A 17,065-nucleotide genomic window follows, 5' to 3' on the forward strand; every position below is an offset into this window, starting at 1 on the left:
CTATTTGTAAGGCCTCCCCAGACAGCCATTTTGCTTTTTTACATTTCTTTTCCATGAGGATGGTCTTGATCCCTGTCTCCTGTACAGTGTCACAAACCTCATTCCATAGTTCATCAGGCACTCTATCTATCAGATCTAGACCCTTAAATCTATTTCTCACTTCCACTGTATAATCATAAGGGATTTGATTTAGGTCATACCTGAATGGTCTAGTGGTTTTCCCTACTTTCTTCAATTTCAGTCTGAATTTGGTAATAAGGAGTTCATGATCTGAGCCACAGTCAGCTCCTGGTCTTGTTTTTGCTGACTGTATAGAGTTTCTCCATCTTTGGCTGCAAAGAATATAATCAGTCTGATTTCGGTGTTGACCATCTGGTGATGTAGATACAGTATTTTAAAAATTTAGTTTATTTTAGGATAAAATTTAAATAACATTTTAAATAAAATTTAGTTTATTTTTAAACTACTTTAAAAAGTAGTTAAAAATTTTTTTAAATTTATTTTTGGCTGTGCTGTGTGTTTGTTGCTGTGCGGGCTTTTTCTCTAGATGTGGACAGTGGGGGCTAATTCTCTAGTAGCTGTGCAAGGGCCTCTCAGTGCAGTGGCTCCTCTTGCTGCAGAGCACAGGTTCTGGGTGTATGAGGTTCAGTAGTTGCCGTACGTGGACTCAGTAGTTGTGGCTCTTAGCCTCTAGAGTATAGGCTCAATAGTTGTAGCAAACGGGCTTAGGTGCTCCTTGACACATGGAATTAAACCTGTGTCTCTTGCATTGACAGGCAGTTTCTTTACCACTGAGCCACCAGGGAAGCCCTAGGTACAGTTGTAAAATATAGAGCATCTGAGGAAAGTTCATTTTTTTCATTGAATAATATTTATTGAGCTATAGCTGTATATACGGTTCACTGTTGAAGGTGATTGGCACTTAATATTAGTAGACAAAATGGACAGAAAGGCTTTTGTGGATTTTAAGGAGATCCAACCAGTCCATTCTGAAGGATATCAGCCCTGGGATTTCTTTGGAAGGAATGATGCTAAAGGTGAAATTCCAGTACTTAGGCCACCTCATGCGAAGAGTTGACTCATTGGAAAAGACTCTGATGCTGGGAGGGATTGGGGGCAAGAGGAGAAGGGGACGACAGAGGATGAGATGGCTGGATGGCATCACTGACTCGATGGACATGAGTCTGAGTGAACTCCGGGAGTTGGTGATGGACAGGGAGGCCTGGCGTGCTGTGATTCATGGGGTCGCAAAGAGTCGGACACGACTGAGTGACTGAACTGAACTGAACTGAAGAGAGACAATAGAAAGTTAATTAAAGTTTCCAGGTAGTGTACATAGAAGGTTATGAGGGGTTGAATCACGTGTCCAAAGTCATGTGGCAAGTTAGTGGCAGAGCACCTAGACCTTGAGTGACTAGACCATGAGTTAAGCCAGCCTTTTTTCTGCTATAGCATGCTGCCTCTCCTATTAATATTGGCGTGTTTTTAACTTTAATTCCGTGTTTCAAGGAGTGTGTATAAAAAAGGGCTATTAAACTAATTCTTGTAATCTCACTATGTTGTATTCTACTTAGGCCAAAACAACCTTCAAAATATTTCAGATGAATGAAGAACGACTTAAGATAGCTATAAAAGATGCTCTGAGTGAAAATTCTCAGCTTCAAGAAAGCCAGAAACAGGTTTGTACTGTAAAGGGACTCCTCAACTTGTGAGTATATGATTTTAAATATTCTGGGCATACTCATGACTGACTCATGCTAGGGGCAAAAGTGGGCTATTTCTGGAGACCACAAGAGCAGGGCAATCTCTTATGTACCCTATGGTGTCTCTTTTGTAAAGGATACAAAGGTCTATATTCCTGGAACCCTCTTCCCCCAGGAGTGAAAGTAAGCCTGGACACTCACCATTTTGATAATAATAGCAAATAGCATTTAGCACAAATCTTCAAAGACAGATGGTAGGAGAGCAGAGAATACCATGAGAGCTATTGCAGCTAGGGGCCTAAAGACAGAAGCGGCTATGGTGGCAGATATAGTAAGGATTTAACTTTTATCTTCTTCCTCCTCACATATGTAGACACTGCCACATACCCAAACATATTTCCTCTCAAACTATTCTCCCAATACAGTTAGAATTTTTCAGTGGGAGATTTTTTTAATGATAACATTATTTATAATTTTCTAAACATTGTTCACAGCTGAGTCACATGATGTGCTCTGATTACGTATTTTGTTTCACTCAACTTTTTATTTGCCATAGAGTTAATAATTGTCTTGTTTCTTTTAGACGTATCTGTAATTTTTCTGTATTTCAATCATAAATGTCTCTTTTAGAGATTATGTAAATATTTTGTTGATGTGTGCAAAGGCTTTGGTTAATCTAATTTTATTTTTTCCTTGAAGCAGTACTTTCTGGGGTCTTCCGTCCTCCTAGTTCAGTAGGAACTTGTTCTCCAGGTCTGTTATATTTCTGCCGTTCTGAGATTTCACTTCACCCCTATCCTTTGACTTGTTTTTTTTTCTGTGTTGGATCTTCTATTTCCCATGTCATGTGTGTGCTTTATGTGGTAAATTCCCTTGATTATCTTCCTGAGAAAAAGCATAGGAGGAAACTTTTTAAGAAGTTTCATGACTTAGAATGTCTTCTTCTCAGTTGGATATCTTCTGGGTTGCAATTTTTTTTTTTTTTTCTCTTGAAATTTTGACATTATTACTCTATTGTCTTCATTTTCCAGACTTACTTGTGAGAAGTCACATGCTGTTTGGATTACTGAACATTTTTTGTTACCTATTCTTTTCCCCTGTGGAAAATTTTAGTATCGTTCATTATTTCCAGTTCTCTGAAATTTCACAATGATATGGCTTAGTGTGGGTCTTTTTCCATATATTTGTTGGTTACACTCTGTCTGGAAACTCTTGCTCTTGATTCAGTTCTGGGAAATTTACTTGAATTATTTTATTCATTTTGGGGTGTATTTTGTATGATGTATGAAATTATTTGAAAATGTCTTTTTTGGTTTCTTTATGACTATGAAACTTTTGTTCACTTCTTCTCTGATATTTTTTGCTTGTGAGAATTGTTTGTTGTTTTGCTTATGCTTTTTACTGATTTCATGGATGCAGTGTCTTACTTTGCTGAGGATGTCATGTTTTTCTTCCCTACTCTTTTTTGATTTTTTTTTTTCCTGAGTTGCCTTGTTTCCTTCAAGTTCCTTTGTGTTCTGTTTTAGTCTATGTCTTTTGTCTAAGGGTTTCTTTTTTCAGATGTTTGGTGATTCATGGGTGTCTGTTTAATAGCAGGGCTCTCCAAATCTAGTTGGAAGCCCTGTGTGTGTTTCTTACGGGCCTTTCTACACAGTAATCTGGCTAGGGTATTTCATTGGAGGGTCCCCAGTTGTTGGTTTTCAAAAACCATTTTCCACAGGGATGAATCCTCCACAGTTCCTGTTTGGTAGGTATAGGGTTGTTTGTGAACATTGAGGTAAGGAGGGCTGGTATCTCACTATTCAGTAAGTCAGTTTTTGCTTAATGCTTTTATGTTTACAGCTTATTACTCACACCTTTACCTGGGTCAGGTGTCCCAGATTTCAGATTCTAGCTAGAGAATAACCTTCCAGGCTTTTGCCAGATGTGTGTGTATGTGTGTGTAAGCGTGTGTGCACATGCATGTGTTTGTGCATGTAAAAGACAGAGGGAGAGAGGGATGGACTGAGAATTAGAGTGTTTGTATATGTATGTGTGGGGAGAACATGGGCTTTTCTCTAACTAGTTTTCATACAGACTTTTGAGTAGTCCTTCTCTTTTCATTCCACTTACAAACTAGTACTTGTACCTCCAAATCATGAGCCTTCCTGGTTTGTATCAAGTCAACACTACTTTTAGACTCTACCATCTTCTGCCTTAGATTTCAATTGTCTGGTCTTTTACCATGCTTCCATCACTTTCCACTTCTGGAACTATCTTTTTCTTCATCACATTTTGTCTCTTTCCTTGTGGGTTTATGCTTTTTTCCCCCTTAAACCTTTTTACTGTCATCTTAGTAGATTTCAGGTGAAAGTGGCTGGTATCAATACATCCTGTGTTAATTTTGCTGTGTTATCAATATAGTCAAAAGTGACCTTCTGTACATTGAAAATATTTCATCTAGATTGTCTTACTCTTTATAGCTGCTTTACTCTAACTCCTTTTGGTCATCAGAGTTTTTGAAATAAACTATTCTGTATGCACTGACTCCATGTTCTAACACATTCCTTCTTTAACCTTATAAGACTGCTTGCTATGTATGCAGTCTCCTTAGTAACTCACTAAAGATCAGCCAGTCACCAAATCCAAGTTTTATTCTTAAATTCTTATTTATTTTTAATCTGTCAAAATTATCTTACTTTACTAACATACATGGAGAAGGACTAGTTTTTTGTGTGCTAGGGAATATGCTGATGAAACCTTAATTTTGCAGGGAAACCCAGTAATTACTATTTAATAGAATAGAGTTTTAAATTTAAATAAAATTGGCCTTTTTTCCATATATATATATATATATATATGGGCTGATTCTTTTGTAAATCACTTGCTGATTGTATTTTTGGGGGAGGGGACCTTTTTTTCTTATTGACTTCTAAAAGCTTTTTGCATATTACAGTTATTAACCCTGTGATATATATAAAGATTTCTTTCTAGTTACTTGCTTGTTTTTAAATTTTAAATTTTATTTCTGTTATTTTTTGATTTGCACAACTTTAAAATAAGCATTATATAATTAAGTTTATCTTTTATGACAGTCTTTACCTTTTATTTATGTTGAGAAAGTTCTCCTCTGTAAAAGTCTATACAGTAAAAGATTGTTTATGCAGAATTTGATCTATTCTAGATTAAGGGTATTTCTGAAGTTTAGTTAGCCACAAAACGACACATGATTAAAAAATAAACTTTAATATAAATGAGATATGGCATGTTATATGGGATATAAAGAATGGCAAGAAATGGTCAAATCTAACAAGTGTGTTTGTCTCAGAAAGCTTTTAATTTGATATAAATTTATCATGTAAGTAGTTGAAGAATGTTAGTCTGTTATTTTACTTTAAAACCCATGTTTTAAAAGTTCTTTGAAAAAAGGAGCCCTTCCTCCCTTCCCTTCTTTCTTCATTACACTCCTTCTTCCCCGTCACCTCATTTTTTCTCGCCCTTCTTAGCAACACACTGTGTTGTATAATATTTATTAGTGGTGCATGTGTGCTCAGTTGCTAAGTTGTGTTGGACTCTTTGCAACTCCATGGACTGTAGCCCACTAGGCTCTTCTGTCCATGGGATTTCCCAGGCAAGAATACTGGAGCCAACCCAGGGATCAAACCCAGGTCTCCTTCACTGGCAGGCAGATTCTTTACCACTGAGCCACCAGGGAAGCCTATTTATTAGTCGTGCACCTAGGTAATATAAATAAGTGCATCCACACCTGAGTTTGATACAGTAATGAGTTACTTCTTCCTTTTGTGAGGTTCTTTTAATGATACACCTTACATACATAAGTGTGAAAGTGAAAAGTGAAAGTCGCTTAGTTGTGTCCGACCCTTTGTGACCCCATGGACTATACAGTCCATGGAATTCTCCAGGCCAGAATACTGGAGTGGGTAGCCTTTCCCTTCTCCAGGGGATCTTCCCAACCCAGGGATGGAACCCAGGTCTCCCACTTTGCAGGATTCTTTACCAGCTGAGCCACAAGAGAAGCCCATGAATAAGTGTACCTGCACATAAATATGATGAGATAATAAGAGTTGCTTTTCTTTCTCTTTGGGGTTTAAATTTTAGCTTTTACAAGAAGCTGAAGAATGGAGAGAACAAGTGAATGAGCTTAATAAACAGAAAATAACATTTGAAGACTCCAAAGTACATGTCGAACAAGTTCTGTGTGATAAAGAAAATCAGATTAAGGTAAACAGCCCGGCTAGTTTAATGACTGAGTTAAGCTAGAACTTTATACTAATTGTGAAATATAAGAAATTTTGCTTTAGCAGCTTCTATTTTGAGGAGATGTACATTTTGGCAAACATTACTAGTTGTACTGTGTTTTTATTCATGTTGCAAAATGTTCTTTGAAAACTTGTAGATTTGTAGTATGTATGTATATACACACACACACACACACACACACACACACACACACACACACACACATATATATTCTCTGTGTCCTTTTTTCTTCTCTCTTCTATTTTAGCTTAGATATTTAATGAAGAAAGACAAAGGATTTTGGATTTTGGCTTTTATCTTAAGATTGCCATCTTTTTTTGTTAATGAGAAGAATTGGAAAGAATTTTATAAATTGGACAAATGAAGTTATATGCATTGAATATAAATATGAATATCTTTAATGCCTAGATTAACTGGTATATGTACTTTCACAGAGATGAATATTTTAAGTAAATCTAATTGCACTTTAACTCCATTAGGAATAAGATAATTGGTATTACTGTTAAGATTTATTGATGTTTTTCCTACTTCTTATCTCTCCCTTCTACCAGTTTTTCCTGCCTACACTTTTAAATCTTATGTTTTTAAGCAGCAAACAGATACTCAAGTATCTGTTTATTATGTTAACTAATATTAACTAATAAGATGTACAACTAACATTCTGTAACCTGCACAGTGAAGTGGATGATGTCACCTTGAAAGCTATACATTTACACTGCTTACTTCACTGCTAAGGATGTTTCTGGGGCTTCCTCAGTGTCTCAACAGTAAAGAACCCACCTGCCAGTGCAGGAGACCTAGGCTCGATCCCTGGGTTGGGACAGTTCCCTGGAGCAGGCATGGCAACCCATTCCAGGATTCTTGCCTAGAGAATGCCATGGACAGGGGAGCCTCTTTAAGAAAATTCAAAAAGTACTGTAGCAAAACCTCTAATGTTCCGACTCAGATTCTCTTTTACAATTTCTTTTTCTTTTTGTCAGTTGTGTCAGTTGATCTCCTCAGCTAGTTGTTTACTTGAATAAATTGAATCTGTAAAGTCTCTTTTTTCATATATCACTTGGGGATTTGTTTAACTTCACACAAAATTTCTTCTCATGTTTGTGACTACTCTTATTGTGGCAAATGAGAGATACCATGTAAGAAATGTTTTGTTACTGTGTAGTCGTGTAAAAATGGGCCATTACTACGTATTCTGTTTATTTGATTTGGGCTTCCTTCATAGCTCAGACGGTAAGGAATCCACCTGCAATGCAGGAGACCTGGGTTCCGTGCCTGAGTTGGAAGATCACTAGAGAAACGAATGGCTACCCGCTCCAGTATTGTTGCCTGGGAAATTGCAGTCCATGGGGTCATGAAGAGTCGGGCCTGACTGAGCGACTGCCACTTTTCAGTTTTCACTTTTCATATTTGATTAAGAGTAACCAGTTGTTATTTTTTAACTTGTAGACCTTAATAGTAAATAAATGTTAGTTTTTGAGGGTATTTACATATTTTATGATGGGTAGAGAGTGAGAGCTCATGTACTTTTTATCCATGTGGGTTGATTTTTAGACTACAGTTATGCATTCAGAGGTTGTAAAGCCAGCATAAGACATTACCCTCTTTTTTTCCCCCCTTTGGTAAACGTCAAGTCTCTGACAGAGCGCTTACGAAAGATGAAAGACTGGACTGCTGTACTTGGTGAAGAAATTGCAGATGATGATAACTTGGAATGGGAAATGAAGAGTGATTCAGAAAATGATGCGCACCTAGGTATTAAGTCATAACATCATCTGTTACTGAAAATGATGGCTGGCTCTTGTATGTCCTTTTAGTTCCCCATGTGCTATTATAAGACTCCTTATATACTTGTGTAATATTCTTTTCCTCTCTCACTATCAGCTTCAGCTGTTTCAGCTAGGCTAGCTCCATTTCAGTAAATCTTTCTTCAGCGCCTCAGATAGACTTTCAGCCTTCCTCATCTCTGTTCTTTTTATGTGTTGTACATTATAGCAGTCTTTGGCTTCCCTGGTGGCTCAGTGGTAAAGAATCCACCTGCAATGCAGGAGATGCATGTTTGATCCCTGGGTCAGGAAGATCCCCTGGAGAAGGAAATGGCAACCCACTCCAGTATTCTTGCCTGGGAAATCCCACGGACAGAGGAGCCTGGTGGGCTACAGTCCAAGGGGTCGCACAAGTCGAATATGAAATAGCAACTAGACCACCACGACCACAGCAGTCTTCATGTTGCATCATAATTCTTTCCATGCCTGTTTTCCCCTGTACTGTAAGCTGATAAATGGGTGGGTGAGTAGTTGGAAAATTGAGTGTTATATAAATGAATGCCTTAGGGTACATTTTTTTAGATGGTTCATATCTTGACAGTACTTTAATTTTGACCATCCCAAAGTCTATTGCCATTGCTGGTTGCAGTATGAAAACTCAGCAAAAGTTAGGTTCCCTATAGCCACTTAGTGTATTTTCAGATCAGTTCTTTTGACTTTAAAAAAGAACATCTTGTTTTGATATATAGACTCACAGAAAATCGTAAGAATAGTACAAAGAGGTTTCAGGTATCTTCATTGAGTTTCCCCCAATGATAGTTTCTCTGACTTTTGTAACCTTTCTCTTTTCTCTCCCTCCATTTTCTATATCAGTAAAAAATGTGTTAAGGAGAAGGTGTGATTTTTTAAAAGATTTTCTTTGATGATAACATTAATGTCTTGGAAGAAAAGTACACTTCAAAGTAAAGACATATAGTTCTGTTTGTACTTTTTTACTTCTGCTTTATCTTGTAAGAAATAATTATTTTTCTAATGAGAAAACTCACATTTAATGTTATTTTAATTTGGAATATAATTCTGCTCATATTTTGTCTGATGAGGGATTCTAAGAATAATTGAAACTGGGGGCTAGATTTAGGTGACTACCACATGCTTATTTTAACTCTGTTTTTGGAGTTAGTGGTGAAGAACCGTGTTACATGATACTATGATAATTCCATTGCTTTTTTTGTTTAGCTTCCTGGGAGCAGGTCTGAGGCCGTTGTGCCTTACGTTAAATTCTCTATTGTAGCAAGGGATTATAAAGCTCTAGTTAAGTGAACTAATAGAATCATTTGGCTGTCTGTTGTGGCATTGTACTGTTTTATCAAGTTATTATGGTTTTGTTTTTCATTATAGATAATCAACCAAAAGGAGCTTTGAAGAAACTGATTCATGCTGCTAAGGTTTGCATTACTACATAAGAATATAGAGAAACAAATAAAGCATGGATTAAATCCATATATCCTAGTAACTCTTTTAAATGTCCATTTTATAGTTACCATATAAGTGATAGAAGTTTTAGAAGTGATCAGAATTTTCTTCAGTTGCTTTTTAATTTTTTTTATGGTAACTAGAAATTCATATTGTTAGTTTTTAGAATTTATTGTAATAAAAATTTTCAAGGTGTGCACTCATTTCTTTGGATGAGGACTGTATTAATGTTTACTACATATTTTCCCATACTTTCCTCTTTGAATGTTCTTCACTCTCGGGTCTCAGTGTTTTCTAATATTCTGCTGCCCCATATCTTATCTTGAGAAGTAGGTACTAGATTCATTTTCTTGTGGTTTATCCCTGTTCTCTTTCATCCTGGTAGTGGTATCCTGATCTTTATTGATCAATGTGAAGTTTCAGTAATGTAGTGTGAAGGTTGCTTTGATCAAAATTTATGTGCTGAAAGCAAACAGCTGCTGTTCAAACATTAATCACTGACTTCTTTATGCCTGTTTTGAGATTTACATGTGTTGATGACTTTGCTAACTTTCTAAGATAGAAACTCCATTGTTGGCTTGTGTAGTCTGGTCAGTAATTTCATCGGAGTGTAAAAGAGCTTCAAAGGATTAGGATGGTATATTGAGATTTTTGTTTGTTTTGGTATAATTGTTTAATGTTGCTTTTTTTCTTCTCCTTCTCCCATTCTTTGAAGTTAAGAGCTTCTTTAAAAACCCTAGAAGGAGAAAGAAACCAAATTTACACTCAATTATCTGAAGTTGATAAAACAAAAGAAGAGCTTACAGGTAGATAATCTATAGACTTACAAAGTTTTTCTAAATAAATACGTCTCCTTATAGAGAATAGAACATTAATTGAATCAATTATGGGGAGATACAATTTGAATTTTTTTACTTTTACTTTTGTTTGTTATTTGTGAAAAGTTAGTCTGAGTTTTCATTGTTGGTAAAGCCATATCGTTTCCTCCATATTTATATAAAATTAATGGCATTATTTAAAAAAAAACTATGTAAAACTGTACTTTTAATTTCAGTGTCAAATATTTGGTATGGTTTTAGTTGTTTAAAAGTAGCAAATTAAAACTTAATTAAAAATATCTTTGTTAATTGCAAGTTTGATTTTTAATAGTGGTACTTCTATATTTCATAGATCTTTTTATGGTACAGTTTTTTCCTCTAATGTCCTTGCATAGTATATTAACATATATGGGAATGATGTTAGACCTGTAGAACTGATTTGTTTTTCATTGAAAAGATTTTTTTTTAATTTTGCTGATAGCGTTTTTTTTCCTAAAGTGAACAAATACTATTATGTTCCAAAATTTTAAAAGTTGATGTAAGTAACATTCCATTTTGTAAAAAAAAAAAAAAAAAAAATTCAGCATAACTGTTAGCAAAAAAAATGATGGAAGGACATTCTCAAATGTCAGCCATGTTTCTCTTTGAATATGGGATCATGGACAGATTTCTGTTTTCTTTTTACTTATCTATATTTTCAAAAATTTCTAAAATAAGTAAACTGTGTTTATAATAAGACATTTTTTGAAAAGGTTGAACCACCAAAGATACAGATTATTTAAAAAATTATTGTTGCCCTATTCACATGGTACTGGTAGTTGGATTATTTTTGAATTTTGAAAAACATTAATATTAAAGTTTTGCTAATGTATAGTACTAAAAGCCATGGGAGATTTACAAGAGGAAAAGATATGGAGCCTACTTTCAAGCAAGCCCTATTTTAGTACATTAACAGGCTTTCAGTGAGGAACTGTAGAAAGTGCTAGGATAGTAACAGATTTGCTCACCAGTTACCCCATCACTTCATATGGTATCTTGGCAAATTACTATTTTTCTAAAACTAGTATTTGGAGACTTTGTGTCCCTTCTTGCAAATCTTTCTTATTTTAGGGAGGCATGAAAGATAAATTTCTATAATTGATCTTCTATTCAGAACAGAAAGGTTTTCTTCTGAATTGTTTCTCCTCTGACCTGCTGTTTTTGGTAATCATTTGCAGTGGTATTTTAAGATACAGAGGATTTGAAACAAAATAGTTAATGTAGAAGTGAAAAAATATAATGAAGGTTTAAGTGTTGGTTTAATTTTTTTTCTAAATAGAGATGATCCAATTTTAAAAGAAGTAATATCCAACATGTCAGTTAAGTGACTTAACAATGGCTTGTTAAGAATTGTTAAGATGACATGGCAATGGCTTAAGGCCAAAGGTCAACAAACTTTACTGATCTAGATTTAAAAATTTCTTGGAAAGACAGAAGTGGACAATTTCCTGTACATTTAATCATTTAATGTTAAGGTATTAAACTATCTTTTTGGTGTGTATATTTAATTAGTAGATGTTTTAGAATAATTATATAATATTACATAAATCAATAAAATTCTAATGATTGTTAGTATGATTTTGGAATTGTCCTGTTTAGGCAGAGTGAGTTTTGCCTTGTTTCAAGATTTGTGGTATGGTCATGATTCATACACATTTTGGGGGGAGATGTCACCTTAGTGTTAGAGGAGTTGAATTATGTTATGTTGAAAGAGAAATAATTTATCTAATTAGTGCATCCACTAATTATTTTATAATCATAATTAATTAGAATTGTTTATTTTAATTTTCATTGGTGATTCTTTTAGGTTGAAACAAAGCTAAATTGGTATTTTCCTTTCCAGTCTTTATCTGGTGTAAGCCAGCAGGACTTTGGGGCATTCATTATCAGAAGATCCAAATTTCTGGCTTGATTTTTAACATGTATAAAAATTTTGGCTTAAAAAGAGGCTGGGTAGAAGTATTAATGGGTAAACTTTTTACTAGGGAAAAAAAGATGCATTATTAATCATGTGGGAGAGGTTTACAGAAAATATTAAGCTAAAGTATTTGCCTTCAAAATCCTCATCACCAAACTTTGAGAATTTTAGTGACTTTTGTCTCCTAGACTGAAAATTAGATGCTACAATTAAAGAGTACTGAAGGTTTTAGAATTTTTTTTAGGAAATCTTTAAATAATAAAAAAATTATAATAATTTATATAGCTCTTTAACATGTTAAAAGGTATTAGGCGAACAAAATATTGATTTTCTGTTGGAAAGAATTTAGTTTATTAATAATTAGTTTTTGTAATTTTTATTTTTATAAAATATTAATGTGTAGCTCAAAATACTTGCTCCCTTAATTGTGATTTAAAACATTTTTCTGTAGAGTGTATTAAAAATCTCCAGACTGAACAAGCATCTTTACAGTCAGAAAATACACAGTTCGAAAATGAAACTCAAAAACTTCAGCAGAAACTTAAAGTAATGACTGAACTATATCAAGAAAATGAAATGATACTTCACAGGTAATAAATTATGTTTGTCACTCCATTGAGTGGCAAATAAAATAGCTTAAAAATGTTTTGCATTCAGCTTATGTGATGATTTAGGCTTCCCTTGTGGAGAAGGCACTTGTGGCTCAGCTGGTAAAGAATCCACCTGCAATGTGGGAGACTTGGGTTTGATCCCTGGGTTGGGAAGATCCCTTGGAGAAGGGAAAGGCTACCCACTCCAGTATTTTGGCCTAGAGAATTCCACGGACTGTATAGTCCATAGGGTCACAGAGTCGGACATAACTGAGCGACTTTCACTGGCACCCCACTCCAGTATTCTTGCCTGGAAAATCCCATGGATGGAGGAGCCTGGTGGGCTACAGTCCATGGGGTCGCTAAGAGTCGGACACGATTGAGCGACTTCACTTTCACTTTTCACTTTCACGCATTGGAGAAGGAAATGGCAACCCACTCCAGTGTTCTTGCCTGGAGAATCCCGGGGACGGAGGAGCCTGATGGGCTGCCGTCTCTGGGGTCGCAAAGAGTTGGACACGACTGAAGCGACTTAGCAGCAGCATGTTATTATTCAAAGTTCTTAATTTATGATTGGGTTGCATTTCATCAATTTATTTTTTTAAGAAAGTTACTTGATTTTGAAACATTTTTTCTTTAATGATAAAAATATAAATGATAATGATGAACTCTTAAAGCTTCTGTATTAGTAGTACTTTATTGGATAAGGTGCTTTACATTTTGAGTCTACAATATTAAATTCCACACTCAGGTACATTTGTTTTTTTCTTACATGTGATGTTTTTATTGATATTTGCAGGTTGCTTTATGGGAAACAGTAGAATAAATCACCAGTTGTGATATAATTAAAAGTATACCGTTGATTATTTTATGACATACAATAACAGAAATAAAACCCTTTTTGTTTTAAGGAAATTGACAATGGAGGAAAATTACCGGTTAGAGAAAGAGGAGAAACTTTCCAAAGCTGATGAAAAGATCAACCATGCAGCTGAAGAGCTGGAGACCTATAGGTATGAATATATTTCACCCCTTTCTTTTTGAGGTAGGAAGGGTATCCATACAAAAGCCCCAAAGCAGAAAAAAAATAACAGAGCACTCAAAAAAAAATCCCCCATAATTTTATTATTTTTCATTTAGATGTCTTGCTCTTATGCGATTATACAGAAAATATAAAAAGGAAAAAAGTTTTTCTTTTACTCTATGTAATTCAAAATCTCTTAGATTAGTTGGATTTGAATATGGGCAATCCTATATTATGTTAAAGTTAAGAACTTTATGAATGTGACTAATTTTAAGGTCTTTCCTCTTTGGTTCACATGGGGAAGAATGTATATAATATTAATCAATTTGAGAAGTATGCTGCAAAAAAGAAGAATAAGCCTTAATTAAAGTTATGAAGAAGTGTTTATAAAACCATAAATTTAGTTTTTACCTTAGCTCAATCCTTACTGAAATAATCGATCCTAAAATAATAGAAATAATAAAAACTTAGAGAAAATAAGTGACGAGATTCAGCAGTACTCCAAATAGTTGTGATACTTCATTTTACATTAGGAAGAGCAAGCTTGAATTTTATCCAAAAAAAGTTTTTAGTCTTAAAAAGTCTTTTTATAGTCTTATGAACTTTAAGTCTTTTTAGTTGTATAAAGGTAATAGCATTTCCTTTCTCCCAGGTCTTTAATTTCCTAGAGTTCTATTAAGACTACAGACATCTGAATACATCTCCCAATATGCTTCTTAAAAATGAAAATGAGCCAATATTCCATCTAAATCTTAGGTAAACTCAAGTAGTAGTATTCCTAAAGCTTACCTAATTATATCAGGAAAAAAATATGCTTTAGAACCTTGCAACTAAACCAGCACCACAAAGGTGATGAACATGTGGAATTCTAGCGCGACATGAAACAAAGCAGTCTAGGTGTTAAATTAATTAATATTTTCAGTACAGATAGTGTGTTCTGTCATTTCTTAGTTTATGTTAAGAGTAGAATGATTGTTTGTTCTTTATAGAAAGCGAGCCAAAGATCTAGAAGAAGAGTTGGAGAGAACTATTCATTCTTATCAAGGACAGGTATGTGTGTGTGTGTGTAACTTCAAACAGTGGTGATTTGTTTGAATTCACATCTGTTTTGATGCAGGAGTGTAGTTAGTCTCTTGAGGTTTTGCATGTGGTGGCAGAACATTTCTAGGGAGCAAAGATTCTGGGACAAGAGACATTGTTTAAAGTTGCTATGTGAACTACTGCTGATTTGGGAATTTGAGTTGTGTAAATAAATAAACATATAGCAGCATTAGGAGCCTATATATATATATATATATAACCAGTCTAGCTGGTTGTCTCTTAATTGGTATCTCCTATTGTAATTGATTATTGTGTAAAACAGAAATGTACTAGACAAAAATTTGAATTGTCTTTACTTGTTTTTGTTTTAGAAGTATAATAGAGTAGATCATATGTATATGAAAATTTGCTTTAAAATAATATTTGCTGACTTTTTAGAGATGATTGAGTTATTTTTGAGTTTATGAGTTTTGTATTAAATCATAGTGGTAGCTATGAATGTTTTTTACAGAAAAAAACCGTTATTAGTAGTATTTTAATGACTTTTCTTTTTCAGATTATTTCTCATGAGAAAAAAGCACATGATAATTGGGTAAGTATTAAATTTTCTTAGGCTTTTTTGTCAAATTGTTCTTTTTCCTAATTTAGATGAGCAGTGTAAAGGTATACTTTTACAACTGAGAAAAAAAGGTAGTGTATAAAGAAATCAGTTTCTTTTAATTTCACCAGAAGTGGAATTATATCCCTTATGAACTAAATACTTTGTTTTGATACAGTTCTTCACAAATCTGATTTTTCCTTCTCTGCTTTTAGCGTTTTACTTCTTGCAAGAAGCTTTACTCTTTGGGGCTTATACTCTGGGGGAGGTGAGGCAACGTTCATGGACTTGTTTCAAGCAGTGGATTGCCAGCTAATTACTTGTGGACAAATTTTTAAAATTCTATGGGCTTGTTTACTCATCTGTAAAGCAATGGGACTAGCTGAAATAATAATCTAAAGCCCGTCCTAGTTCTAAAAATTATATTAATATAATTCAGGTATCTGATTCTCTGATTTTTAATTATTTGTTACACAGTACAAAAAAGACCATCATGAGAAAGGACATGTCAGTGCTGTGGAGGAACTGTATGAGGAAGTGATAACTATATAGATTTTGAGTAATGATCAGGATGGTGTCTCTAACATGAAGAACTATCGTTAACAGCTGACTTTTGAAAGACTTGCCCCTCAAAGTCTTCAAGGGGAAGTGATTTGCACAGTAGGTGAATATGGGGTCTGGAGTCAGCTTGTTTTGGTTGATATCCTGGTTCTATCACCTACCACCCATTCCTTACCTAAAGACAGAGATATTAGTATCTATTTCACAGTTATTGTGATGACATTAAATAAGATAATTCTGATAGCCAAGTACCTGACATACAGTAGGCATTCAGTAAATGTTAACTGTTAAATTATCACTGTTGAACTGAAGCTTGGAAGATATTTTTATTTTTAGGCATGGATGTTTCTTGGAATGGAGATTTCAGCTTAGAGTAAGAAATTAAATAAGTTGAATATCAGGATCCTTGCCAATTTTGAGCTTTTATATGCTTCTGTAATGAGGGTTCAAGTGAAGATTTGTTATTGAAATAATACACTGGTCTTGGAAATGAATTTAGTCTTCTTCATCCCTTTCTAAATGCTCAGATGAAAATTATTTTTTAAAGATGGAGAGGAACTGATGTTTATTAGTATTGCATATATTCTAGGCACTGTACTCTAAGGCATTTTACATATATTACTCATTCAGTCCACACAATAACTGTAATTCAGGTCTTCCTGATGAGGAAACAGCCCTAGGTCACATGATTAGAGAGTTTAGATTGGAGATTGAAACATTGACCTTTTAGATTCTAAGTCTTATAGATTTGTTTTTTAGACTCCAAGTCTTATACTTTTTCTTTTCAATATATTGAAATTCTTGTTTAGTAAATAATGACATTGACCTTAAATTAAAACATGCAGAAAATATGCCCTTCATGTCTCAAACTAAAAAGATATTTTATAAAAATAATATATACTCATTGAACAAAAATTTATACCATGTAGAAAAGTACAAAGAAGTAATCAGCAGTAGTACTTTAATTTATTCCATGCTTTTATAGATACATTGAGACATAAAGCACATATATATGTTTAAAAAAACAAGATCATATATTAATGTTTTATAACCTTTCTTAATATATCATAGATATTTTTCATGAAGTTTTTCATTTTATAAACTTTTAGTTTGTTTCCACTATTTTACTATAATAAATAATTTCTTAATTTTAGATGTTACTTTTTCTGTTGAGCATTTCTTTGCTCCATCCTGTTAGATTTAATTTTCCTTTAAATTGTCATAGTACTTTTTTTTTTTTTGTATCCTGTGGCAAGTGCTGTGGTTATTTGTATTTG

General features: G+C 34.1%; 1 protein-coding gene across 13 annotated transcripts in view; it reads left to right on the forward strand.

Moving 5' to 3' along the window:
• Nucleotides 1-17,065, forward strand: part of CTAGE5 (CTAGE family, member 5) — a 97,449-nt gene that overhangs the window by 54,974 nt on the left and 25,410 nt on the right. For all 13 annotated transcript variants that reach the window (XM_010835333.1, XM_010835335.1, XM_010835334.1 and 10 more), the window contains 9 exons: nucleotides 1,575-1,679; nucleotides 5,802-5,924; nucleotides 7,595-7,715; nucleotides 9,125-9,171; nucleotides 9,915-10,005; nucleotides 12,426-12,564; nucleotides 13,476-13,577; nucleotides 14,578-14,638; nucleotides 15,186-15,221. In XM_010835333.1, coding sequence (XP_010833635.1) covers nucleotides 1,575-1,679; nucleotides 5,802-5,924; nucleotides 7,595-7,715; nucleotides 9,125-9,171; nucleotides 9,915-10,005; nucleotides 12,426-12,564; nucleotides 13,476-13,577; nucleotides 14,578-14,638; nucleotides 15,186-15,221 — 825 coding nt within the window. The remainder of the gene's footprint in view (nucleotides 1-1,574; nucleotides 1,680-5,801; nucleotides 5,925-7,594; nucleotides 7,716-9,124; nucleotides 9,172-9,914; nucleotides 10,006-12,425; nucleotides 12,565-13,475; nucleotides 13,578-14,577; nucleotides 14,639-15,185; nucleotides 15,222-17,065) is intronic.

Source organism: Bison bison, unplaced genomic scaffold (assembly GCF_000754665.1).
Source record: "Bison bison bison isolate TAMUID 2011002044 unplaced genomic scaffold, Bison_UMD1.0 scf7180017864041, whole genome shotgun sequence".
Classification (NCBI taxonomy): Eukaryota; Metazoa; Chordata; class Mammalia; order Artiodactyla; family Bovidae; genus Bison; species Bison bison.